This window comes from Anopheles ziemanni, chromosome 2, assembly GCF_943734765.1.
Source record: "Anopheles ziemanni chromosome 2, idAnoZiCoDA_A2_x.2, whole genome shotgun sequence".
Classification (NCBI taxonomy): domain Eukaryota; kingdom Metazoa; phylum Arthropoda; class Insecta; order Diptera; family Culicidae; genus Anopheles; species Anopheles ziemanni.
This window is the reverse complement of record NC_080705.1, coordinates 74,820,641-74,846,576: the sequence shown is the minus strand read 5'-3', so window position 1 is coordinate 74,846,576 and position 25,936 is coordinate 74,820,641. Positions and strand designations below refer to the sequence as shown.

Here is a 25,936-nt window from a genome sequence, read left to right as displayed (position 1 = left end):
GACACAGTATTAGTAGGTGTGTGCAAAAAATTTAAGATGCAAATGCCAAATAGAGCTTAAAAAAGGTCATTCAATCAAATCCATTTTTCTCCACAATTTCTGCTATCGATTTTAAAAAGTCTGCAAAGAATGTTTTCAAGAGCGGGGCAAATGGTTTAAATAATCATCAACAGAGGAAACGATAACATTAAATATCGGGCAGGTACGAACTGCACGCACTTCGCTCGACTAACTGAACAGTTGCTCTGAGGCCCGCTCTAGGTGCCAGTTGTGGCGCGACAGGGCGGCCCGTGCATCGTACTCCGGGATGCCCATGTCTCTCAGTCGCTGCACCTTCTGGTCAAAGTCCGCATTCGCAAATGGGCCTCCCGCGTACACGTTGGTCCAGTGTTTCGCGGTCAGGATGAACATCTCGTGGTTGTCCTTGTACTGTGTCGCTACGACCGCATCCTGCGGATCGTCCGGCTCGGCCGCTGCCAGCAGCGCCTGCAGGGATAGTAGGACGGTGCGCAGCGTCATCGCCGCCGCCCAGTTGTCCTTCAGTATATCGAGACAGATCGCACCAGTTACGGAGGAAATGTTTGGATGCCATATCTTGGTCATAAATTTCACCTTTGTGGACGAACATAAAAATAGGTTAATTTTTACGGCGGGTTCGGGGAGCAGATCAGTGGGGGGGTTTGAAAATCACCTTCGGTGGATTGAACGGGTATGTTTCGGGAACTTTAATTTCTAGTACGAACTTTCCACCCTCGTAAGGGGTATCCGGGGGGCCCGCAATTTCTCCTCGAAGTTCCGTGAAATTATCGTTTACCATGTCTAATTTTATGGAACACTGAACAATCTGAAAAAGAAAATTGAAATTATTAAAAATGATTAAAAATGAAAATCAAGTAAAGATCAATCAAAGTAATAAAGAGGAAATTTATAATCCAAAAATTACACATAACTTTTTCTAAAAAACTAAAAATAGTATGTCTTGTCTGGGAAGGGCTCCTCTGCGGAAGATGTGCACATCAATACCGAGAAGTGTAGTATTAACCACTAAAAGGATGGTTTGTTCTAATTGCTTTTAAATTTCACATTTGTATTCTAAAATCCAAATTGATTAGTTAAATGGATGTTTGTTCGGTATTGTAAAGGTCATTGTTGATTGCAAACAGTCCATATCTAGCAGAGTAATGTATAGAATTCTAGATTTCTATACATAAAAAATAGTGATCAATTTCAAAATGTTAAGATGCGACTGTAATTAAACGACTCAGCTCGAGTTAGAAAACAATCAAACGGTTCAAGGTGACGAAGATGTGCCCCACTGATTGGGTCGTTGCCGGGTCTGTGCATGAGGGATGATAGAATCGGTGATAGTGTCGATCCACGAGAAGCAGGCATCGTTCGTCATCCGCAGCTACGTTCGAAGGCTTCCACACAAGTGGTCAAAGAGGAAATTGCACTACATTTTAATCTGTAAACTTGAAAGCTGTAGTGTTGCAATTTAAGCAAAGTGTGAACATTGAACAGGGACGCGACGCAATGAGCAAGAAGAGTGTTCAGAAGCCGAAGGCAAGACAAGGTGCCGAAGGTATGTGCAATGGGACGGGGATTTTTTTGTACAATTCACAATTGAACGTAAGGAGTATAATGCAACTTCAAATCGGTGCTAATGTTCTTTGATGAGCGCGTTGCTATTTTAAAAACATTTTTGCAGTTTTTTGTAGTCGAAAATATTATGCAATCTGCTTATCAGCTCAAAAGGTTCTACCTATATCTGAATGATAGACGACCACTTTTTCGAATCGCTATCTTAAACTCATATGACTTACCTCTTCACTTTTGAGGACCTCTTTGAACTCTCGCTTAATGCGGGATACTGCCATGTTCGCCATATTTCTTGGTGAGGTGTTTCGAGTAACGCAAAAGTAGTCCTTTTAGTAAGTACTTGTGTATTGACGGGTGGTGTATAATTTATAAAAATTGAACTCTATAAACAATTGTTGATTTCGTACTGCCGATGTTTATCTGCAAAGTAATCGAGGAACGGAAAAGAACGTTTTCATCGGGATTGAGGTAGCTGCACCGCGAAAGACATGCTCGGCTTCGCCAGCCTAGAATATTGCCTTTGCGAATAAACACAAACACACCATTATTATTTATGCACTGTTTGACGACCTGTACGCAACACTGTAGGTGGCTAGCCTTTGTCATATAAACACTTTCTCTACGTTGATGCGGCTATGTTATGCTTGCCGTTTCTACAGCAAAATCATTGAACTAATGTTTACTACATTACTCTATTCGGCGAATTATGTTGGGCTCTATAAACATGTTTGCAAATTCTGCACATCATTCGGTTCTTCGTTTGACGTTGTTTGCTCCAAGAAGATGATGTGCATTATTTCTTTACCTACCCGGTGCTTCCTTTGGTCCGGAATTGATACTGCGTGTGTACAGTTATGGTAACTCAAGTGAGAAATATCAACAGCAGAAATTCGGTTGTTCCAACATCGTCATACGGGAGGCCGTTCTTTAGTTCCTTCTCTCTAGAAATCCTCACGCTAGTGCTTATGCTACCATCGGCTGCTGCTGTGTCGCTATCAAGCAGTTGTAAAGAAGGTGTTTTCATTTAGAACAAACTTCTTCAGAGCCCCAGAGAAGTTGGACACTTTTTTACCAATGGTCGCTGAATATTTTACTAGACTGTAAAATTTATCCTCTTTTCTTCCTACAAAGCGCAGTTTCATGCACATTCAAAAGAAGTAGTGAAACACAAAAATATTATGCCATTACCTGATAGGTTTGACTCCTTGGGAATGACATTGCAAGATGATTGTCGCTCTTTACCTGCTCACGGTGGTCATATATGCGGCTTTTGGCATTGCATGGAGTATTTTTATTAAAATTAAAAAAACTCAGCTAATGTTAAAGCGGTGTAACAATTGCACTATAACCCTTGCATGTGCATCTTTTTTTTATATTATCTCACATCTAAAAGACCTTTAAGCTTACTCTATCTTACTCCCATTTACGAATCCCATCATTGGTTTTCGCAAGAAATTTGTTGACAAAGATTTTATCATCCATAAATCGCTTAAGTTCGGACTCTTGAATAACATACAAAAACACGTGCGGAAACATGTAAATAACCCTTGTGGAAAAATGGTTTTTAACAGAGCCCATTGTGCATCGACCGCGTTGTGAACTGTCTGTGCTGAGAAGGAAGTAAACAAAAAAATGAGATAGACATAGTTCTGGGATCTAACACCAATACTATGGCCACTGTTCTTATAAGCAAATGTCTTATTAGAAAAAAGCAGTACTATTATCCAATAAGCAACTGGATTATTGAGGGTATTTTAATTGGGAGCGCGGAAACGATACGAACTGTCAGATTTCTCGTCGCGGTCCCATACAAAAGGTAAACAACACCTTTGAAAAAAGCGAAAAAATGGCTAGCCGCGTCGTTTCGTTTCCGCGCATCGTCTCGACACGTAGGTGGCGTCGTTTTGGATCGTCGAGACGGCCAGCCATTTTTTCGCTTTTTTCAAAGTGTTGTTTACCTTTTGTATGGGGCAGTGTCGAGAAGTGTATCGTTTCCGCGCTCCCAATTGTAATACCCTCATATGTTTGCCTATTTACGATTGGGGTAATTTAATTTTTTAAGAAACTATCCAGATGTAACGTTCGACAACATACGCTTAAGTTGAAACAAATGCAAACAGCAGCAGGCGCAGTTAGCAACCACTACGAGCGGTACCTGAAAGCATTAGACGTTTGAAACGTCAATCAGGCTCGGTTCGAGTACAGAAGCGGCTGCGATCCTGTGTACCAGGATGAGGAACTTGGGAATGGAGGGGTTTTTTCTTTTCCCTTTGATGCCGTCACACGCCGTACATATATTTAATTTGACACCACAGATTGTGTGATGCCAGTCCGATCAGCTCATCCGATTCGCGCCAGAACGCTTGTCCGGAGCAGCTTGGAGAAGGCATCAGTTATCAGCTACGCCAGCAGCAGCAGCACCACCAGCAGCATCGGCAGCAGCTCCAATCTCGTGCCCAGTGTATCAACGGCGGGGGTCCACAGTATCGGCAGCAGCGCCATCAGCAGCAGTGCAAGCTCCACCATCGGCAGCAACGGTAGCACCGATATTCCCACCGATTCCAACGCCATCCCGATCGTTGATCCACGCCAGTTGTTGCTGCAGTCCAGGATGCCGAACATCAAGGTGTTTTCCGGCTCGTCCCATCCGGACCTCGCGTCCCGCATTGTCGACCGGCTCGGTATTGATCTGGGCAAGGTGGTGACGAAAAAGTTCAGCAATTTAGAAACCTGGTAAGTAGTGTGTCATCATGCGGTGTTTGTGTCGTACGAATGTGAACGATTTGAAGTACTGCTGACGAAAAGAAGGAACAAGAAACGGCATGGAAGATGTTTCCCCTACCGTGAGGATTACAAAATGGCCCTCAGTTGGAGAAGGGTGAGACAGGAGTGGATCCATCGGTAAAGGCTGCTAATTGGGCTGCTGTGAAACAGGGCATTGGAGGGCCACCGAATCAAGGAACCAGTTAAAAATAAGTTTCTTGCTCTCCTTTCCCAACCGTCTTAGCTCTTCCTGCACGTCATAGTCCCCTTGCCCTTACCTCTCCCAGCAAATTAATCATACACAGAGTAACCTTGACGAGCGGTGGAATCATGATGTTGTTGTGTTGCTTGTAGAGACGGCGGGCGGGGAAATTGGGGATAGGTTTAGTGCGCGAGAATACTACCACAAATATCCCCGCCCCGCGCCATGTAACGAAATATTTTATCTTGGCCGTATTTGGCTGAAGATTTTGCGGAGGTAGGACAACATCATGCTAAAAGGTCCGCTGCGTGTTTCCGGAACCGGTTTTTTGCTCAGTTGATTTTAAATGGTAGACTTCGACTAGCATTCGGAACAAAATCTAATGAAAGTTATGTGAACAAAACAAGAAATAACATAAAAGGTGATATGATGTAACGTTGGGGAGGTCGTGTCGCTTTTTTGATTCGCTCAAATCATTCCCACGTGAAGAACTGTCAGCAGAGCCGGCAGAATCCTGTTCGTGGTGATGCCGGCTTTGGTTTGGATCTGTAAACATGTAAAAAAAGCAACAAAAAAAAACAAAACTGGACAACGCACTGCCACACTAGATAGTGGATGGTTGAGATGATTAGTTTTGTTTTTAATTTTCTTTACGATCCAAACGCAACGTTCTCGGAGAGTTTAAAGGGCATGGAAAAGACGAAGCATAAACGAGTTGTAGATTGATTAAGCTCAATTTGTGTCAGCAACAACCCGTCCCATCCTCGACTGCCATAGGCCTGGGAGGGAAGGAAGATTCGGTTGCCATGCCTTCCATTCCTCGTGCTCGATTCGTGTGGATGAGTTTGCGAAGGTTTCGGCCGGGAATCGATCAAACGATGTGTTTGTTTTATTTTTCTATTTACTCTTTCTTCCTTACCCAACTTGGCGTCGATTCGTGCTTTGGTTGAATTGTTGTTGGCTCGCGTTGCCAAAAGGACTTTTAATCTTCTGTTTACTTTTTTTGGGGAGATTTCGGATGGGTGTAAACAGCTGATTGTTATCAACCTGAATTAGAATTTGTTCCTTGCCGGTTGATAAGACGTCCCAGTTAATGCTGTATTTATTCTCGCCCATCATTCTTTAGTTGTTTTTTAAATGATCTTTTTCGTCAGTGCATTCGTGGTCGATGGCAAATAAATGACCACGTTTGGTGCACTACAGCACCTTCACAAACCCCCTTGTTTCCCCTAGTTTAAAAGAGAAAATATATTGTCCAGACCATGTGGAATCTGTGAAAGATGTCGGTAAATTAGCTTAGGTCGAAGCGGTACGCACACCGATGGAACGCTTGCGCCATCCTCGCGAGCGCGTGGTGTTGAAACCACGAATACATGTCGCGAACCACGCGTACCATAGTGTCAAGCATAGCGTCTTGCGGTGAAGTTCTAGTTTGCCGCAAGTAAATGTTGGTGAGCAAAGAAAATGTTTGTTTTCCAGCGAGAGGGACGATACCGGAGGGAAGGTGCATCTACCACCTCGCTCAGGGAGCACGTGTTGCGAGAATGATGCTGAATTGTTTTTATGAGATAGATTTTTGTTGTTTGAATTATGTGTATTTTGTCAAATAAGCAAAAAGATGCTAAAAGCAAAATATTGGGTGATGAAGAAGAATACTAATTTTGAGGGTAGAACACATTCAGAAATTTGGAGAAAATCGAGAGGAGTTCATAAGAATTCACTCGTATTTCACCAGCCGCTGATTGTCACTAACGGCTTTTGTTTTTTACTCTTTTCCAAAATGTTTTTAGCGTGGAAATTGGAGAATCCGTCCGGGGCGAAGATGTGTACATCGTGCAGTCCGGTTCCGGCGAGATCAACGACAACCTGATGGAGCTGTTAATTATGATCAATGCGTGCAAGATCGCATCAGCGTCCCGCGTGACCGCTGTGATACCGTGCTTCCCGTACGCACGACAGGACAAGAAAGATAAGGTAATTACCAACCGGTAGCCATCTTATGAACAAGGATACACCACATCGAATATGCCAGAGGGGCTTGGATGGATTTTTCTCCCTGCTTTTTGTTTTTTGTGTACAAAAAGAATTCCTTCCCATTTTTTTCCGTTTTAGCATTCAAAAACATCTTGTATTAAATAAGAGAATGCAGAGTACGCAGTTGCAGTCAGAAATATTGTTTTTTTTGTACTTTTTGTTAACATAATTACAGTCAATGTCTTAAAATCCTGTTTACTGGTGTATGGGACACTCTGGAAACATAAGAAATACAGTCATTTCTGTGACTTGTTGACCATCTTGCTGAAAAGGTTAAGAAGCAGTACTTTAAGATGATGCCGTATTCCGATTGTGATGATGTGGAAATATTTTTCGCCGTTACTGTTCAATTTTCCCGCCACCAGCGTGTGTCGACGGTGTTGTAGGATAGTTGAAACATTGTTGAACTGTTGTTGCTAACGTGTTTACTTCGATCTTACTTTGCAAATGACGATCATCTAATAATCAAAAGCGGAGCTAGATGGAAGAAAAACAAACAAGTAAGAATCGATCGTTTACTTTTCTTGAATCCAGTCCAGTCCGGGGGAAACGTTTGCTGTCAACAGCTCAGCACAACACACATGAATAGTAAATTGGAGCGTGGTGATAAGATCTCATTTCCGATCCGTGTCCTCCGGTGCAAAGAACGTGGTAATATGCCGTGCATCCGTTACGCAGAGGTTATCGCTCGGCGGAGAAAAAACAGTTCGAAAAGGCACGCAGGGAACGTGTTTCCGCTTCGGTCGCTGCTGTTGGCAATAACAACTCCCGCCCTATGCCCGAGCAACCGATCCTCGGCGTTCTGCCAAGGATGCGTTGACGGTGGAGAATTAGAGTAACGTTGCTGCGCCTCACGACAGAATACGTCAGTGGGTTTCGTAATGGTGCAGGGAAACTGTTTACAAACATCGGTCATCGGCTGATAGGGCATCATCACCCGTTGGATCCGTATTTTGTAGGACAAGCCCTCCCTCCGATTCATCCCTTGGTGGTGGCTCATCGCGATCAGGTTGACGGAAACCGGAATGAAAGCCGTGTGCGGATGGACGATAGGACGAGTGAAAGTGATACCCAAATCGTCTGTCCAGGAACCAACCATTATCCCCATCCCTCCTTGGAAATACATCTCTTGCCGGTGTTACACGTTAAAACGGTGTTTTAAATAATATTCTTTTTTCCCTTCCCCTCTCTCGATTGTCTATACCGATGCGTGTTTTATGGCCTTGTGTCCACGACCTCCACGCCCCAACACACTACTAGACAGGCGACGATAAGCTGGCCGAGCTCATGAAAACCAATGAGTGGAAGTTCCGGGTACGGTACCTGTGAATCAGTTTTCTGTTTCATGTCTATTTTTTTAGAACTATTTGCCGTGTAAGATTAAGTTCTGCGGCGCCCAGTTTTGGTCGCATTTGTATTTTTGCCAAATTTTATTTCACTTTCATCTGTTCCGTCCATATTGTGTCCCGGTTGTTTGTCATCTTGCGTGCGCGGGTTTTTATTTATCCTTTTGTCGTTGGTTTCAGAACTAGTATCATCCCATACACCACTGCCACCATCCACCACCAGAGAAATGAGCTAATTGGCAGATCGCGTTTCCGGAATGAGTCCCCGTACCGTTTTGGCACTAATTTTCCCCCACGCTAACCCACTCGCCCGGTAGATTGGTGAGGCAGAGCTCTCAATGGAACTAAAACTTTGACGAACGGATATATAAATATATGATGACTATTTGATTGGAACTAACAATCACTATCATCAACAAACATCACTATCTTAAGGGGTGAGTGCGCTAATCCGCATTAAAGCTCTTGTTCCGGTTCGAATATTTCTTCACCGGCTCCGGTGGCACGGCGATGAGCATAGTTGAAAGTACACGCAACGAAAAACATTTCCACATTTTAAAATGAATCAATTGGCATACTTCTTCACCTAGCGATTGTAAATAGAACCATTGGATATCCTAATGGTACGGTGTATTACGTTGTATTCAGAAATCAACCCTAACGACAATTCCCCCACAACGTGAAGGGAAACTATGCATATATGCTTATGTACTTTATGCTTTCGTTATGCCTCTCAATGTCCATACATTTGTGTCGTGTGCGTCCCGGGAAGGTGCGTGCTAATCTACGCCAAGTGGTTATACGTTTTCATGATCATCCAAATTAAATTCAAAATTAATGGAATGCATTGTAATGTCATGAAGCTAATGGTAGGGGTGGATGGGGTAATACGCACCCCTTAAGGAAAACTATAAAATTTTCTAACAACTTGGCACTTGATTGTTGATTTTATCACTGGATAGGATTCATAAAGGTTCAAACTAGTTACCAATTCAGGAATGTTTGCTTTTTTTTGCTAAGAAAAACGTATTTTTTTCAGTTTTGAAAAAGTTCAATTTTTGATCGATCTGTATCTGGTTGAGGCAAAACGCACCTTTGCTAGGGGTAATACGCACCACAACAAAGGGGCAATACGCACCACAACAAAGGGGCAACACGCACCATAACAAAGAGGCAATACGCACCATAACAAAGAGGCAATACGCACCACAACAACGAGGCAACATCCACTGTCAAATAAAGATAGTTTGTTTACAAACTGGTGCATTTTACCCCGACATACTGGGTGCATATTGCCCCCATTCATAGTTCCCCACATTTTCAACTAAAATATGAGTAAATTTGCATACTTTCCGAAATTTTCATGAATAGTCTCAAGCACTGATTCTCAATTCAATAAATTTCGTATTCCTCGTGGGTAAATATCGGTTTTTGCACTTAATATTCCTTAGCGGAATGGTAAGTCACATTATAACAAAAACTGTCTGAGCTGAGAATCATTTTGGTTTGCGTTTATTTCGCGTTTCTGTTGATGTAGAGCTATCAAACTCACAGGGTGACCATATTTCAGGTTGATCTTGCAGGGTGACTACTTTTTACGCGTTGAAAACTCGTTTTTCAATGGAAATGGGAAAGGGTGCGTATTGCCTCAGGGGTGCGTATTACCCCAGCCACCCCTATTATGTCAATAGGTTCACACAAATGGTTGTTTTTGCACGCAGGAAAAACAAGATCATATAAATGATGTTGATTTTTTGTTTCCGTTCGGTATCGTTGTTCCCTTCGTGTCATACTATTTTTAACGACTTTAGTTTTGTCTCTTTGATTTTTGTAAATAAGTGCTGACCATTTGGTAGTAAATACTTTTTTTTATCTTTTTATATTTTTTAAATATTTTTTTTCGAAACACATACAGACACACGTGTTGCAGGCACGTATATTTTGAATAGTCCAATTGAATGTTAGAAATAAACCGCCAAACATTAAACTTGATGATTAAAGATACAGAGAATATACAAACAGTACCCTGAACTCATTGTATAGACTTTGGAGCAATTCAATGATGGGCCACTTTTCGTACCACGATGTAATAATAGTAACCCAATGTACACGTGTTTAAAAATAATGAGTCGATGGTTGCTTGCTTTTTTATCTGACTTTCTTTCTTTCTTTTCTTCTCACCCGTCTCTACCCCCTTTATTGTTGTGTGTATTTATCATTTATCAACCCACCGTAGGATTACATACCAGAGGCGTACCTAGTGAGTAGTTGGTTGATTGGTTTCAACCAGGCCACAGCAATTAGCGAGTGTACCTTCCTCAGGCATAATTTCGCTTGCTATCAAATGAAAAAAAAAAAAAAAATTAAGTAAATAAGAAAGGACTGTAATCGAAACAAAAGCACACCCACACGTACACATGATTATGTAGAAAGTTTTGCTATAAATAGTGCAACAAAATACACTGTTTGCCGTTTGTCGTGTGTCTGTATGATGTGGCGATGTACAATAGTTTTGTTTGCAATGTGTCCTTGTTTGTGGTTTCCGGTAGTTTACGGTGACGAAATGGACATTTTAACACCATAAATCATACATCTTGCGACCTCTTGTTTTTCATTCCAAGCTCGATCGGTGATTGAAACATTTACCTCAATGAGAGCATGGGTTTCGATTGTTATGCGACTCCTGTGTTGCCCTTTCAGGATTACTGTATCCCTTACACACTTCTTTGGTTCGGTGTTTCAAACTGTCCCGTACATTCCAAGAGAACATTTCATGCGCATATTTCATTCGTTTGTTCAGTTGTTACTCGTTCCTTTTGCACCATTTTTTAGGTTTGAATGATGGCAATTGTGTGGTTGTTTATGAAAACGGAGTGCATTAATCAAGATTACATTCTTCACTTTTGATCGCTTTCCTTTGGCGCGACTGTACAGGCATTATATGCATTCCTTGTTGTATGTCCTTGTGAATATTGTCCATCACGTTGCGGTTCCCCGGGATTCCGGGTCTAACAACATCGCCCCGACGGGTTCATCTTAATATACTCTCTTACCCTTTCAGTGCATGATCGCTGCGGAACTGCGGAGGCTAATGTGTGGTTTTGCGCATTTGCGCGTTTCGTGTATGTAGCGATGTTGACTAATAATCCGAGAAGGAAACAAACAAAAACTATGTGGGTCTAAATTCTTCTGGTTGGGCGTTTCTGTTTGGGATTCTTGTTATGTTTTGTCCGATGGTTTTGTTTTGTTATGCTATCCCTAAGCCTAATACCGTTTACCAGTAGCGCTGAGGAGGGAACTATTTCTTGCGTGGGGTAATAATTGACTAATGTATGCCTTTTTTTCTTTTCCACCAAACCTTACTCGCTCGCTAATGATCACCGCTCCACCGGATGTCTTCGTTTGTCTTCGCCTTTTTGGGGGGGAATACAGAGTCGGGCACCCATTTCGGCCAAGCTGGTAGCGAATATGCTTTCCGTTGCTGGTGCAGATCACATCATCACGATGGACTTGCACGCTTCGCAGATTCAGGTATGTAAAAGGGATATTAGTGCAACTTGTTAAATCGCCAAGGTCATCAAAAGCTAAAAATACAAGCATATGAAGTATTGTTGCTATTTTAATATTTTTATTTTCATTTCTTAGGGCTTCTTTGACATCCCGGTGGACAATCTGTACGCCGAACCGGCGGTACTGAAGTGGATCCGAGAGAACATCGCCGAGTGGCGCAATTCGATCATTGTTTCGCCCGATGCCGGTGGCGCGAAGCGTGTCACCTCGATCGCGGATCGATTGAATGTTGAGTTTGCGCTTATTCACAAGGAGCGGAAGAAGGCGAACGAGGTGGCCTCGATGGTGCTGGTCGGTGATGTGAAGGATCGCGTGGCGATCCTCGTGGACGATATGGCTGACACGTGCGGTACGATCTGCCACGCGGCGGACAAGTTGGTGGAAGCGGGCGCCACGAAGGTGTATGCCATTCTGACGCACGGCATTTTCAGTGGGCCGGCCATCTCGCGGATAAACAATGCTTGCTTTGAGGCGGTCGTCGTTACGAATACGATCCCGCAGGATGGCCATATGAAGGACTGCCCGAAGATTCAGGTAAGGACACGTGCCGTGTTGTGGTGCGGCCGTTGTGTGCATAAAATCAATACTCCAATTATGTTTTCCCAAATGCAGTGCATCGACGTGTCAATGATGTTCGCCGAGGCCGTCCGTCGGACGCACAACGGGGAGAGTGTGTCGTATCTGTTTTCCAACGTTCCTTACTAGGACGATCCTCGCCATCTGGGGATGGATGTCCAATAAAATACACACGTTCACACTTACAACAATTACACCGTATCGTCTGTCCCAAACATCGAAACGACGACGCCACATTTTTAGCAAGCTATTGCCACACCGCATTGGAGCTACATAGGATAATATAGGACGGACACAGTTTGCCACGATAGAATGCGCCCACGACACGCTGGCACAGAAAAGCCTATAAAAAAACCATCCATTGCCATTGAAAGAATGCTGCCCTCGTCGCTTGTCACACACGATGGCGACAGGGGTGGGGCCCCTCCTCGCGGATTTTCTACCCTTAAAAGCAAGTCAATCAGGGAACACCAAAACTCACCCGTCAGTAAATTGGTTTAGTAGAAAGGAACTAACAAGAGGCACATTATTCGACATCTCGCGAGATTCACACACCGTTTCTGAGGGGAGAAAGTATATTTTTATCAGGGTTTAATTTTTGTTTCCTTTTGCGCGCGCTTTCTTTCTACCAAATCCGATCATTAGGTAGGCAAGTTCGTTCGCCTTTTTTGTTTTCCCGAGTAAGTTTACAAAATAAACAGTGTCGTTCGCTATTCCACGCTGTACAGTTTTCTTCCAAAAGAGAAACAGGAATTCATAATGAATTAAAAGATTGGCATGTCAAAATTGTGGACGCTGCCTGGCCAGGATCTTTAGATAAGGGTAAACACGTCGTGTAAGATTAAGAATCGACAAACGTAGGATAAGGTTATGCTGAAAAACGCAGTCCAAAATAGCTCAAGACAAAACTAAACCCATAAACACAACATAACTAAAATAGCTGACCATAATGAAGTTCATGTATCCGGATGAAACCGGATTAAGAAAAAAACGTTAAGATTCAAATAGATCAAATTGTAAAATCGAGGAACAGAACTACCCGGGTGCAATAACCACTATCGTAGACAGGCAGATTGAAATTACATGATAGTGGCATTTTTTTTTTTCTTTTTTTTTGTTCTCCCTGCAACGATCGCTAGAGTTAACGATAATAATATGCTCCCATCTATTCGCGAGATGTTTCCATGATAATGAATTGAACACTTTATGTTATGGTACAATTTATGTTTAGTTTTTAATACTTTGATATATAAACAAAAGGATGTAAGCTAGTAAAGACATTAGCTACCACACGAAAGTTGTCCTTATTTACTGCTGAACAGACACATTCGATAACCCCATCAGAATCTCTGTTGTTTCAGTCACATGAAAAATCGTGGACAAGCGTAAGTACATTCGTAAACATTTAAACTTCAATTAAAACGAAAGATGGTTTTATTGACGTACAACGGCACGCTTCTGTTCTACATTAAATAAATTATGTTACAAATAGTACTGCGAAACAATACACACCGAATATCATAGCCGCATCAAAAAAGGCAAAAGGTATTCCAGGAATATAAACCAGATATTAATCACAAAACTTCACTCTACACAAGCGCAACGGCGATACGTTTCTAGCAATGGTTACAAAATAATCAATATCATTGAGCAAACGTTTTCTACGATCTAAATCTAAACATCCCTTGGTTTCCACATCCTACTATAATATAATTTTTATTCCCTTTGCTTTTAAAGCCCAAAAGACAAAAAATAAATCCCAACGCCTTCTTTAATAAAGTGTGCGGTAAAGTAGTTGATACGCGTGGCTTTGCCTTGCTTTCGTTGTCATAGTCTTTTGTGTCTATCTTGAAGTTTTGTAAATGGTAGAGCACATTTTTAAGAGAGCTTGAAGCCAGATAAGTTGCTTTGTTATTTCAATATCTAGTGTTATGTTGGTTAAGGCCTCGGCAATATGTGGCCTGAGAAGTGGAGTATAATTGTCGGTGTTCGTCAGACTATTTCACTATTTTCTAGCAAAAGATATAGTAGATAAGAGCACGTGCAAGACAACTTCGGCGCGCGATTAATGGGGTGAAATTTCTTTTTCATGTAGTTAATACTTTGACGTTCCTGCATCTGCATGTTTTCCTTTGGTTTGAAGCCATAGTGCACCGATCTTGTTTTGTCTCTAAAAGAACCTCTTGGTGTAAGAGTTAGCGATGGTTCCAAAGTGACTATGTTTCATCAATGTGCATCCTACAAAAGTGCGGCAGCTACAAGTGGAGCGGCCTTTGTTTTCGGTCATGGTATGGCACAGTTGGTAGCCCAAAACAGGAAACCTTACACACACGTCGTCTGGTTTAGTCGTCTTTGGTTCGACCTTTTGGTAGCGTGACGTCGAAAACGATTGGCTGATTATTGGGTAAATAGTTGATGTCGCATGTCGAAGCATTCACAAAAATTATCCTACCGTCCGAGGTGATCCCGTATCCCTCGTGCACGTGTCCGAAGACGTGGTATTTTGGTTTCACCCGTTGTTGCACCGTCGCGAGCAGCTCGACGCATCCGGCACGCACGCCGGAACAGCACAGATCCCCGTGGCCGACGGGTGGCGTATGCGTTATGAGTATGTCAACGTTCTCCGGAATTTGTTCCCACTTATCGAGACACGGTTGGCCACGTTTCACATTGAAGGCCCACTTGCAGAACTCGGGCTGCCAGGGTGTACCGTATATCCGGAGCCCGTACAGTTCGATTGCTTCGTCCTGAAGGTACACGCAGCTACTCAAGTACTGCCGGATGTTCTCCGTTTTGACCGCTTCAGCCAGGCTCTCTTTCGAGTTTCCCAGGGTAGGTATTTCGTCCAGCAAGGTGGAGCCCGTTTTCTTGCAGCAGGCACTCGCATTTTGGAATGGATGGGTGAAGGTGTTATCGAAGCTGAGCTCGTGGTTGCCGGCAATGACCAGCTTGTGCTTGTGAGGTAATTTTTCTGCAGAGGAAATATTGGACACAAAGGGTTCTGTTTATCCAACCAATATTGAGGGCATTTATCATTTTAGCGCTCATACTTAGCCATTCGTTGAAATCGATCACTTCGTCCAGTTTTCCGCATCGCGTAAAATCTCCCGCATGTATGAAAATATCGCCATCCGGAACGTCGAACTTGATGTGGTGCGTCAGCGAATGCGTATCGGACATGCAAACTACGCGCACCTTGTTTGCTGGAACTTCGGCAGCCGGTGGTTTGGTGTTGATTTTGATCACCCTCTGTGATTTTGAGATTTCCTTCCATGCCGACGTAGGATCGTGCGTCAGTGGATGGATGTCGATCTTCATAGCCACCAGAATTGATCCTTGAAATCCAATAAACCCAACGAGCACTGATGTTTTGATCCTGTTGTGTTTTGGGCGATTTTTGCACGACGGTTTTCAACACCGCAGAAATGACAGCTTTGTTGAGCAGGTGTACCAAGGTACTTTTAACAATGCTTCTAAAGAAAAGGATCACGCGAATAATGGCTAAAATTGAAATTTTTCTTTTGAAAGGTCTTTTGAAGACAAACAACTGCATACAAACCAACAATACTTTCTAAATCCTCAGATTTTGAAAAAAACATGTATGGGTGCACAGGTACAGAAACCTTGGTTGATATTTGACGCTGAAATAGCAAATTTGTTAATAACTTCATGATCGCTGAACTGATTTTCACTCATGACCCCTTAAATGAAAGAGCTTTTTCGGATCAACAACTTTGCGTAAGTTAAGATACTTCGGTATTTTGTAGTTTTTGAGAAAATTAACACAAATTTGGAAACAATCTGTGAATGTGTCATGTTTGACATATCTACGAACTCGTGAGAGCCAAAAGCTGTGAGCTACCATTGTTTACAAGAACAGCTGATCTGTAGAAAAGCCGGTAAGCTGGTTTTCTTAAAACTTCAAGTTGAAAGAAGACAGAAATTGTTATAGGAGAGGAATATCAACATGATAAATGCAGTATAAGGTATATCAGAGGTTTAAAAGAATTAAATGGTACATTTCAAAAGTGTACACAACAATCAGCTGTTGCACATGCTGGCAGTTGAAAGGTTGCAAACAAACCAACTCACAGCACCGGGCATTTGACGTCAACGCTCGATCTGACATCGCCGCCTGACAGGTGACAGCTATCTCGAGAATCAAGTGAAAAAAGCACAAAGTAACAAACACGAAAATTGGCGAGGATAGCAATCGCTCGATAAATAGTGAAAAGTGAAAAGTGTTAAACACTGCTTTCAGACGATAATACTTGTTTGCTACGCGCCAACGGTGCTTGCCGGCAGATCGGCCCCAGCTTGTACGGCGGACGGCTGATCCAAAGGCAAACAAAATGCAGCGTCTCGAAGCCAATGAAGACACGGATGCGCTAGACAATGGCGAAGAGAACACATCCGGGAACAGCACAAATCTGGCCTTATCCAGCACGGGTAAGTGTTGAATGCATGGGACGATGCGACGAAATTGGACTGGGAACGGTTTGTTAACGTTTCCACAAGCTTTTCGATATTCATTCCTATGGGGCGGTAGGGGTCACTGAATCATAAAAAGTAGGCGTCATGGACGGTCTTGGGGCTCTGCTCAGAATCCCTTCTATTTATTGTTCATCTAACATTTCTTGAGCGTCATAGAAATTGATACCGTCGATTTTGTTCGTTAAACATTGTCATGCTCGAATAGATGCTGCAATCTTACTTAAATATGCAGATGGCTTTGTTTTGCTCATTCTCGCTTTGCTAGAGGCGTCATCATTGCTTCTTCATTGTTTACAAACACTCTGCAGGGGAACACTTGCTTTTAATTCGCACGTACATATCCCCCCACTGCGGAGTGGGGATGATGCCGTCTTTTACTATTTCTGTTCCAAAGATTATTTCTTGATTTTTAGCATCTAACTAGGTAATCTTATGAATAATGTATGGTAGAAAAAGTCATCTTGTTGGTGCTGATTAAGCCATCCGCACATTGGCTTTTACAATAACTAATTACGTGGGGATTCTAAGGGCAATTATACCCGAACCCTATCCCTGCCTTGAAGATAATTAGCTGATGCTCTTTTTTAACAGGCGAACTCCATCATACCTACATTATTTTGTGTTGATTTATATTGTTTAGCTAGTCAAGATTACGTTATGTTTCTACATAAAAACATTTTTATTAATTTATTTACAGAAACTGTGTCTATGCTACATCATTTAGATGATTGTAAAATTCGGTATTGTCATAGAAAATAATTATAGCTTCTTTCACCTTCCTTGCCTTTAACCATCAAGAAAAACGTATATTCAAAAGGTCAAAGTTCTATCCGGTAAAATTTATGAAGAAGGAGAACCCCCTGTATACACTAGAGAAATTTTCATAAGGAATAACTAACCAAAAACAAAATGCATGGATGTGATAGTCTTTCGTATTGATAAAGCTATCAACTACATTGCACAGCTGTCTAGTTTAGTCGAGTGGGAAGGTTAAATATTTGGAGTAGTAAACTCCAACCCTCGGATGACTTGTTTGCGATCCCGTTTTATCCGTAGCATACCTCTTTGTACGATCAGTAGCTTTAACCGAATGTATGAGAATCAATCAGAAATAAATATCTAACGCCAACTTTGTTTTAAGTTTGTTTTGGTAACATATCTTTGTAGGTTTAAACCTTTTGCACATTTACATAGACTGAAACCCCTGTTTGGAAGGCCATGTGAGTCAAGCATTGTCTTTGACTGTACTGCTGTAACATTACTGGTTAGCAATCTGCTTTATGTTTCATGGTTTAGAAGATGGAAATCAATTACCTCCAAACAATTGATGAATGCTACTTACACTAAGTAGATCCATTTTGTGTTACAAACTTTAAATATCATCACCAAATTATTATAGTTTTGTGGTCAGTACTTCAGAAGGCTTTTACACTATTCAGCATCATCAAATATTGTAGACATCACACAAGTTTTCATAACACATTTGTCAGCAATAATTTTTTATTTGGATTGCTGCCTTTGAGTGGTTTGCCAAAGTTTGTTGCTTTACCGACAACGGCAACGTTTGCCGATGTAAAATAAAATCCCTCCGAATGGCTTCCTTCTACCACTCCAAGCGTAAACTTTAGCACCATCGTGATTTGTTGACCCAAAGGCCAGAAGAAAAATAAAATCATACACCATTCGCTCGCTCTGAGATCATGTGCTAATGTCGCTAGTCAGCAAACTCTGTCCTCCGAGGGGCGGGGGTCACCGTTCTCCCCGACCGCTCCGGATCATAAGTTATGGTTTTATGGAAAAATTGGGCGAGAAATGAACTATCAATATTTGTTTTCGCTTGACTCACGCCCTCCTTATACATTCACAGAAACACACGGCCACTCGTCGAAGCCCTTCCGGAGGCGGGTGACGAGATGATGGTTCACATGAGTTTGGGGGGGGAGGTAGAAAAAAAGCTCTTAAACAGAGGATAGATAAAAAATGAACTCTCCAAAAAAGAGACGCGAGACCGACACAGCAACTTCGGCGTCCGGTGTGTGTCTTTGTCGAAGGTTCGCGGAGTCGGTGGGTGGGTGGTGATATTACACTTGTATCGTCACCATCTCGGGGCTCGCGCACTGGCAAAGTTCTGGCCGGAAAGATAACAACAACATACCGCTATGCCGCGCTCCTCGAGCACCGGACGGATGACGCGCGAACGCACCCGGTCGGTCCCGGGACCGGTTGGAGACACTGCCGCTTGTATATGTTGGTACGTCGCGACGATGAAGCGCACTGACTGGCACGATTCGCGGTCCAGGAAACGGGAGCCCGCGTCGGGCATTCGTCGGAACGCGCGAGTAGCAGTAGCACCCGGGCGGAAGGACGGATTTGTTGACGGACTTGAAACGGCTTGACGGACGGACGGCAGGGCAGTGAAGGTGGCGGGAAGCGACGGGAGGGAGTAGCAGAAGATTATTTTTCTGTTCATCCCGTGTTGACATTGGCCTCCCCTCTCCCGTTTTGGGGGGCGCGCAATACGTACCCAGCGTATTAGGTAAGCCCAGCCGATGGTGTTGCGCGCATAGCACTGTTTGAGTTGTGCGATCCGGGGCGAACTTAGTGCCGATCGATATCGCCGAGATCGGACGTGCGTGATCAATACTTTTTGTGTGTTTAAATTAAAAAAGAAATACTGCCTTCCGGTGGACGATGGCAATTTTGTAGTGGACTCGGAGATGATGAAAATAAATAAGTGTGAACATCTAATTGAACCTCACCATTGAATCGTTCCGTTTCGGTTTGGAAGTTCGTCTCCCATTTTGGTAGCGTTCGATAAGATAGGGGTAAATTTAAACCCATCTTAAGCTACATTGTGCTCTAGATAAACCATTTGTCAAGTGGCCAGCGACAAATGATCCGGAACATCTGTGCCCCGGTAGATGGAAGGGAATTATTTGTGGCCTGTGTTGGTGGTGCCTTACTCTGTCCTTACGTTGGCATCGCTTCGAATGCAATCTCGATGCGTTCCGTTATCAGGGTAGAGAGTAGAAATCCCCCCCTCGCAGAAGCACATCAACCCAAACCGTGAAGGGGGGAGGGCTAGATATGAAACAGAACCACCGATAGTGCGACAAGGAATATGGTCGAGCTCTGCGCTGAGAGAGATGTGTCGGTAAGATACCGGGTTGGCCTACCTTTTGGCCGCAGATAGCAAGCAAACCCGCTTCCTGGTCTTGGCAAACGTGCGGAAACGGAGCGGGGTACCGTGACCACCCCCCAAATAGGTCCCTGTGCCAAAGGGAATTAGTGAGCACAACACATAAGGGGAAAAAACAACTAGAAAAATTAGCCAAATGTCGTTTTTTTGACAAGTAATACTTTCCACCCGAAACGACGTAACGACGCGACGGTTTCGTGGTGGGGCCACTGCGCGCACCACCGACGGCTATTATTGGTCTAGGCTTGCCAGTGTTTGTTTACCATGTGTATATTCTCTCTAATTATGGTTATATCTAGTCCATTCAGCCGTTTGCTGCACGTCGCACGTCGTTTGTCGTCTTCCAACGGTAGCCGCGATAGTGTCACGGAATATACACGGTTCCTTTCGCCCGTGTTCCGGCGCATGGATTCCCAATCCGCCGAAGCTGTGCTGTGTTCATTCGCGTCCGCCGCGTGAAGTGATCATGTGAGAGGCGATCGTGTCGCGCACACGGGTACAGTGACGTGCGAAGTTGCCACGGAAGGAACAATCCGTATCAGATTGTTGTGTGGTGGTTGTGTGGTCACCCGTTTCGAGGCATGGAGTCATTGCGCGCGACCGATGTGTTTTCTTACCTTTTTTTTGCGTAGAGTTATGAGTAGTTAGATTTTTACTTACAAGAAGAAGAGAAAAAAGAAACAGAACAAACATCTGTGGCACACACCTACCGAAACACCGAAACATAAATAACGACAACGCGCATCACGCTATATATTGTGCTAAAAATGGCACCTTAATCGCGCGGGCCAGCCAAACACACATTGCTATATAGACCACGCGCGCGGAACGCTCGCGCCATTCGGTGCCACCACCGCCAAACTACCGGAAAACGGACAAACAAACTGCGTCCGTCCCCGCAGCGCCGTTTCGGTGTCCGATCGGTGCGCGTGGTTCCGTGTCCCCGTGCCCAGGAGCTGCCCTGGTCCGTTCGCGGTGGGTCGGTCGGATAGTAGTGTGTCTCCGGTTGGGATCAGTGGCTTACATCGTCGTCCGTTTAAACCCGGGGGGGTGAATCTTTCCGGATCCCCGGTGCACGCGAACAAGGAGGCACCGAAAAATCCCACCGTGTTTTATGTTCGAACGCGGTAGCCTGCATGCGAAACTGCTTAGAATAGTGACCCGATTCGGACATGCCATCGCACTGCTCTCCCCGACACGTGAGTACAGCCCGGAAGCCCGTGAAGGAAAGAAATAACCTAGTAAAGATAAGGGAAAACCTGGTCAAAACGGGCAAGGAAACACGTCCCCGGTGTGGGTTGGCGTATCGAATGTCACGATCGAATTTGTGGCAAGGTTTGGTAAGGTCAGTGCGGAAGTATTAGCGGTGAATTTTAGGGATTGGTATAATTCGCTTGTGTCGCTTTATTTTGTTGGGTTTTATTTTGGACCTGTAACTATTGGACATTGGACTACAAATACCCACATTTTCCGTAAAAGGTGAAATACAAATTCAAACAAACCCGGTCCCGTTGACAGAATGGAAAATAACGAACCAGAAGAAGAGGGGGAGCAGACAAGCTGGCACTGGATTTACATTTCCCCACGCATCCTGCACATCCTGCATCGCTCGTGGATGATACAAGGATGGGTTGCCTATTTTTAGAAACTGCCCCACGTGTGCCATTTGTTTTGGGGAAGGTTTTGGGTTGGTTTCATGGTTTATTTTTCTTTTGAATTTTCTTTCTGGGAAACGGTTGACGGGTATGAAGGAGATCGATCGGTTAATCGATTATATTTTTGGCACGATTCAGTTTTTGGTCATACGTTACCTCGCAGCGATCTTTTATTTTTTTGATACAGAAGTTAGTAAAGCATTACATTTTTTTAAAAATTTCATTTTATACCTCCAAACTTTACAAATAACTTTTCTAAAATTCTAGTTTATTTTATTCCTACATTTTAGTCTATGTATTTTCAAAGCTATTTTTAACATTGTACTTCATAATTTAGTTTTCTTAACAAATCAGATCATTATGATCATTTAAATGAATGCATCAGCTTGTAGTTTCATGAATAATCAATTGTAAAACAACCCACCTTTAACAAATTTGGCTGCAGGTGGCTTTAGGATTTTAGCGGCCAATGTCACGTGGCGTATGTGGCTGTGACCGTTTTCCTTAGCTTCCGTTTATCGGTCGTACGTTTTGTGACCCGTCGTGCCATTGTGGCCTTGCGTTCCGTTGTCGGGTTTCTGTTATTTACTGTCATTGGACCATGCCACGGTACTAAGTGGCCAGCCGAGGTGTAAGGACGCCTGTTCAGTTGTGCTATACAGTTCGAATTATAGAGACGCTCGTTTTGTTTGTGTCAAAACATAGTAATGTGTATGGACGTATTTCGATCGCGGTGGTTCTACAAAAACGAAATTGAGTGCTTACTATCGTGAACGTGTAACAATGGTTTTAATTAACAAGTGATAAAAAACATAACCTGCGAGGGAAGTATAAGCGTGCACTATCCGTAGCATAATTCAATTTAGCACTATGTGAAGTTCCATTTTATGTTGTATATGCTCAGCTCCGCTAAAAGTCAGATCAATATTTTTGAACGAATTTGCTTTAGTTCCCTCGTTATGCTTCAGTTAGTGGTGCGAACGATTTTGTTGATTTCTGAAAGTAATAAAACAAAGACAAATCAACGCCGAAAGCAAACTTCTATCAACAGTTGATGCACGTTGGTTCAAGAAAATAATTTGTTGTTTTTCCCGTAAAGTGGATAGAATCACGGACAACATTTCCTTCAGAATATTAGTTAATTCAATGGGAAGTTTTTTTTGTCTATTAATATTTTAAGTTTTCTGTTTTGCTAACTTATTCCAATGGTAATGGTCGGTTTTGATAATGGATATGTTTTTGTTTGTTTATTTTTGTAGAATCTCAGCACAACAGTGACCCCTCGAATGTAGGAATACCCCCGCACCAGACCGGCACAAACAAGCTTGAATCCGGTGGGTCGGGTGCGTCTACCGGGACCGCCGGTCAGTCCGACAGCGTACGGAACACTCCAAAGCTTGGTTCGGATCGTAGCTCAAAGAATGGATCTCAGATGCAGCTGGCACAGTTGGCCCCAGCGGGTTCGGGTGCACAGGCCGGTGGGGCCCAACAACTGCTAGACGATAGCGACACCATCACGGTGATTGAGCATCCGGTCAATGTGGAATCATCGGAATCGTCCAAGTCACCGCTGAGCGTGCCGAACGCGACCGCCGTCCGGCTCGCCCTGCTTCCCTGGAACACGCACAACCGATCAGCGATCATCTCGGCGAACAGTGGGTCCGTTACGGCCGGTGCCACCATTGACATGATGGCCGCCTCGGATGGGACGCTGCGGCCGGGTGAGATCGTTATGCGCACGCTGTTCACCGATTTCACCGTGCAGGCGGAGAAAAAGATCGAGAGCGTAATGCTGGACGGCTCGGACAAGAATCTCCCCAAGTTGCTGCAGCGCGGCGAGGACTATCAGTTCGATCAGCTACTGCAGGCGCTCGGCTCGGTGGCGGAACACTGCTTACCGTCACTGTTGAAGGCACTGCTAGCGTGGCACAAGCACCAGATCTGCGATAAGAACATCAAGCGTGATCTCCACACCGGAGCGGTCGGGACTACCGGGTCGTCCGGCTCATCGTCGCACCATCCGGCGGCCAAGACGGGGCAGGATTTAGAGTATCAACTGTTGCGGCGCGAGGCGGCCGTCGAGTTCATCTTCTGCCTGGCGTTGATCGAAATCTTGCGCCAATTTCCGTTCCACCCGGGCCACGATGACATCACGCGGCAGATCGAAAACCTTGCCTTCCGCCAGTTCAAGTACAAGGAGGGTGCACAGACGGCGGCGAACGCGAACGATAACTATCGCATCGCCGACCTGTACGCGGAGGTGGTGGGCGTGCTGGCGCAAAGCCGGTTCTCGTCCGTGCGGAAGCGCTTCATGACGGAGCTGAAGGAGCTGCGCAGCAAGGAACCGAGCCCGTTCACCACGCACAGTATTATCAGCCTGCTGATGGGCATGAAGTTTTTCCGCGTGAAGATGGCCCCGATCGAGGAGTTTGAGGCATCGTTTCAGTTCATGCACGAATGCGCCCAGTACTTCCTGGAGGTGAAGGACAAAGACATCAAGCACGCGATGGCGGGCCTGTTCGTGGAGATCCTGGTGCCGGTCGCGGCCACGGTGAAGAACGAGGTGAACGTACCGTGCGTGAAGAACTTTATCGACCTGCTGTACTCGCAGACGTTGGACGCGTGCACGAAGTCGAAGCACAAGTTGGCCCTCTTCCCGCTGGTCACATGTCTGCTGTGCGTCTCGCAAAAATCCTTCTTCCTGACCAACTGGCACTGCTTTCTGGCGATGTGTCTTAGCAACCTGAAGAACAAAGACCCCAAGATGAGCCGCGTGGCGCTGGAATCACTATATCGGTTGCTGTGGGTGTACATCATCCGCATCAAGTGTGAATCGAACTCGGCCACACACTCCCGTTTGCAGAGCATCGTCAACTCGCTGTTTCCCCGTGGCTCGAAGGCAGTCGTCCCACGGGATACACCGTTAAACATCTTTGTGAAGATCATTCAGTTCATCGCGCAGGAACGGCTCGATTTTGCGATGCGCGAGATCGTGTTCGAGCTGCTGTGCGTAGGCCGACCGATCAAGATCATCATGACACCGGAGCGTATGAGCATCGGGTTGCGCGCCTTCATGGTGGTGGCAGATTCGTTGCAGCAGAAGGACGGTGAGCCGCCGATGCCGCGCACGGTCGGTGTCCTTCCGTCCGGCAACACGCTGCGGGTAAAGAAGACCTACCTCAACAAGATGCTCACCGAGGACACGGCTCGTAGCATCGGGATGTCAAACTACTTTCCGCACGTGCGGCGCGTGTTCGTGGACATTCTGCGGGCGCTCGACATTCACTGCGGGCGGCCATTGATGATGACGGTGATACAAAACCAGAACAAGGAGCTGGATGAGATGCTGACCGGTGAGCGGAAGCCTCGGATCGACCTGTTCCGGACGTGCATCGCAGCCGTGCCGCGGTTGACGCCGGACAACATGACCGGCCACGAGCTGGTCGATATGCTGTCCCGGCTGACGATCCATATGGATGAGGAGCTGCGTGGGCTGGCGCACCAGTCGCTGCAGACGCTGGTGTACGATTTCCCCGAGTGGCGGCAGGATGTAATCCAAGGGTTTAGCCAATTTCTTGCCCGCGATGTAGTCGACACCTTCCCGCAGCTGCTCGACAACGGTCTACGTATGCTGTACGCTTTTCTCACGGTGTGGCGTAACTCACTCGGCACGGGTAGCACAAGCAGTAGCAACAACAACACTCTCAACACCAAAGTGGGAACGGGAGTGACCAACGCGGGTGTTGCTAGCGGTGCTGGCAGGCAGGCCTTACACATGGTGCGCACGGGGGCAAATCAGCAAGATTCCGGCCTGGCGAGGCCCACGCTAGCACAAACCGTCGCAACGAACGCTTCGTTGAACGCGGCCACAATCAATTCCAACTCCAGTGGTAGTTCGGGTGTTTCTTCCATCACACAAGCCACAACCATCACGACGGGGCTTATCGGTGCGGGCACGACCGGTAGTAGTGGAATTGCAGGAGGCAGCTCCGTTGCCGGCGGTGGAACGGCATCCGGAACAGGGAGCGATTCGACCACCGGTAGCGGTATCAGTGGAGCTGCCGGCGGAACCAAGAAGGGTCACGAGCAACCACTTGCCACGACGATGCATATGGTGGAGGGGCTAGCGCTCGTTATGCTGTGCAACTGTAGGTCACAGCCACGTAAATTCGCTGTCAGTATACTTAAGGAGGTGAGTCAATTCTAGTTTCCAATAGTTCTATGTGTAGAAGGAGTTTTATTTTGCTCTTAACTATATTCTACTCAGCAGGGGTTGGCAAAATCCCCTTCTGATTACCTCAAATTGCCATTAAAATAAACTATGACTATCGATTATGTGAACTCTTTGATAGCTGAGTAGTTTAGGTAATTTTTATATACTAGAATAATTATTTATTTACTAAAGAGGGTCAGTGGTGCTGTTGATGAGATGAAATCCGTTGATGCGGACTAGTATCAAAGTAACCTTTGGTAATGATTTTAATCTGTTTGGATGTAA

General features: G+C 44.7%; 4 protein-coding genes across 5 annotated transcripts in view; 2 read left to right on the top strand and 2 right to left on the bottom strand.

Annotated features, from left to right (window-relative positions):
* Positions 1-13: 13 nt before the first annotated feature.
* Positions 14-2,014, bottom strand: LOC131282150 (ubiquitin-conjugating enzyme E2-22 kDa). The gene is made up of 3 exons (XM_058311551.1): positions 1,824-2,014; positions 692-844; positions 14-612 (listed from the first exon to the last, which is right to left on the bottom strand). The coding sequence occupies exons 1-3, from the start codon at positions 1,884-1,886 to the stop codon at positions 229-231; spliced, it is 600 nt and encodes a 199-aa protein (XP_058167534.1). The 5' UTR covers positions 1,887-2,014; the 3' UTR covers positions 14-228.
* Positions 2,015-3,806: 1,792 nt separating this feature from the next.
* Positions 3,807-12,707, top strand: LOC131282149 (ribose-phosphate pyrophosphokinase 1). 2 transcript variants are annotated; one of them, XM_058311550.1, is made up of 6 exons: positions 3,807-3,991; positions 4,193-4,332; positions 6,355-6,538; positions 11,377-11,475; positions 11,590-12,048; positions 12,127-12,707. In XM_058311550.1, the coding sequence occupies exons 1-6, from the start codon at positions 3,923-3,925 to the stop codon at positions 12,217-12,219; spliced, it is 1,044 nt and encodes a 347-aa protein (XP_058167533.1). In that variant the 5' UTR covers positions 3,807-3,922; the 3' UTR covers positions 12,220-12,707. The 2 variants fall into 2 exon arrangements, with proteins under 2 accessions (XP_058167533.1, XP_058167532.1); XM_058311549.1 differs by having other exon boundaries at positions 3,807-4,332.
* A 1,512-nt stretch (positions 12,708-14,219) lies between these two features.
* LOC131292590 (UPF0046 protein C25E10.12) lies at positions 14,220-15,473 on the bottom strand. The gene is made up of 2 exons (XM_058320839.1): positions 15,141-15,473; positions 14,220-15,061 (listed from the first exon to the last, which is right to left on the bottom strand). The coding sequence occupies exons 1-2, from the start codon at positions 15,406-15,408 to the stop codon at positions 14,433-14,435; spliced, it is 897 nt and encodes a 298-aa protein (XP_058176822.1). The 5' UTR covers positions 15,409-15,473; the 3' UTR covers positions 14,220-14,432.
* A 969-nt stretch (positions 15,474-16,442) lies between these two features.
* Positions 16,443-25,936, top strand: part of LOC131285849 (protein furry) — a 43,586-nt gene continuing 34,092 nt past the window's right edge. The window contains exons 1-2 of the mRNA XM_058314707.1: positions 16,443-16,539; positions 22,698-25,630. Coding sequence (XP_058170690.1) covers positions 16,443-16,539; positions 22,698-25,630 — 3,030 coding nt within the window. The remainder of the gene's footprint in view (positions 16,540-22,697; positions 25,631-25,936) is intronic.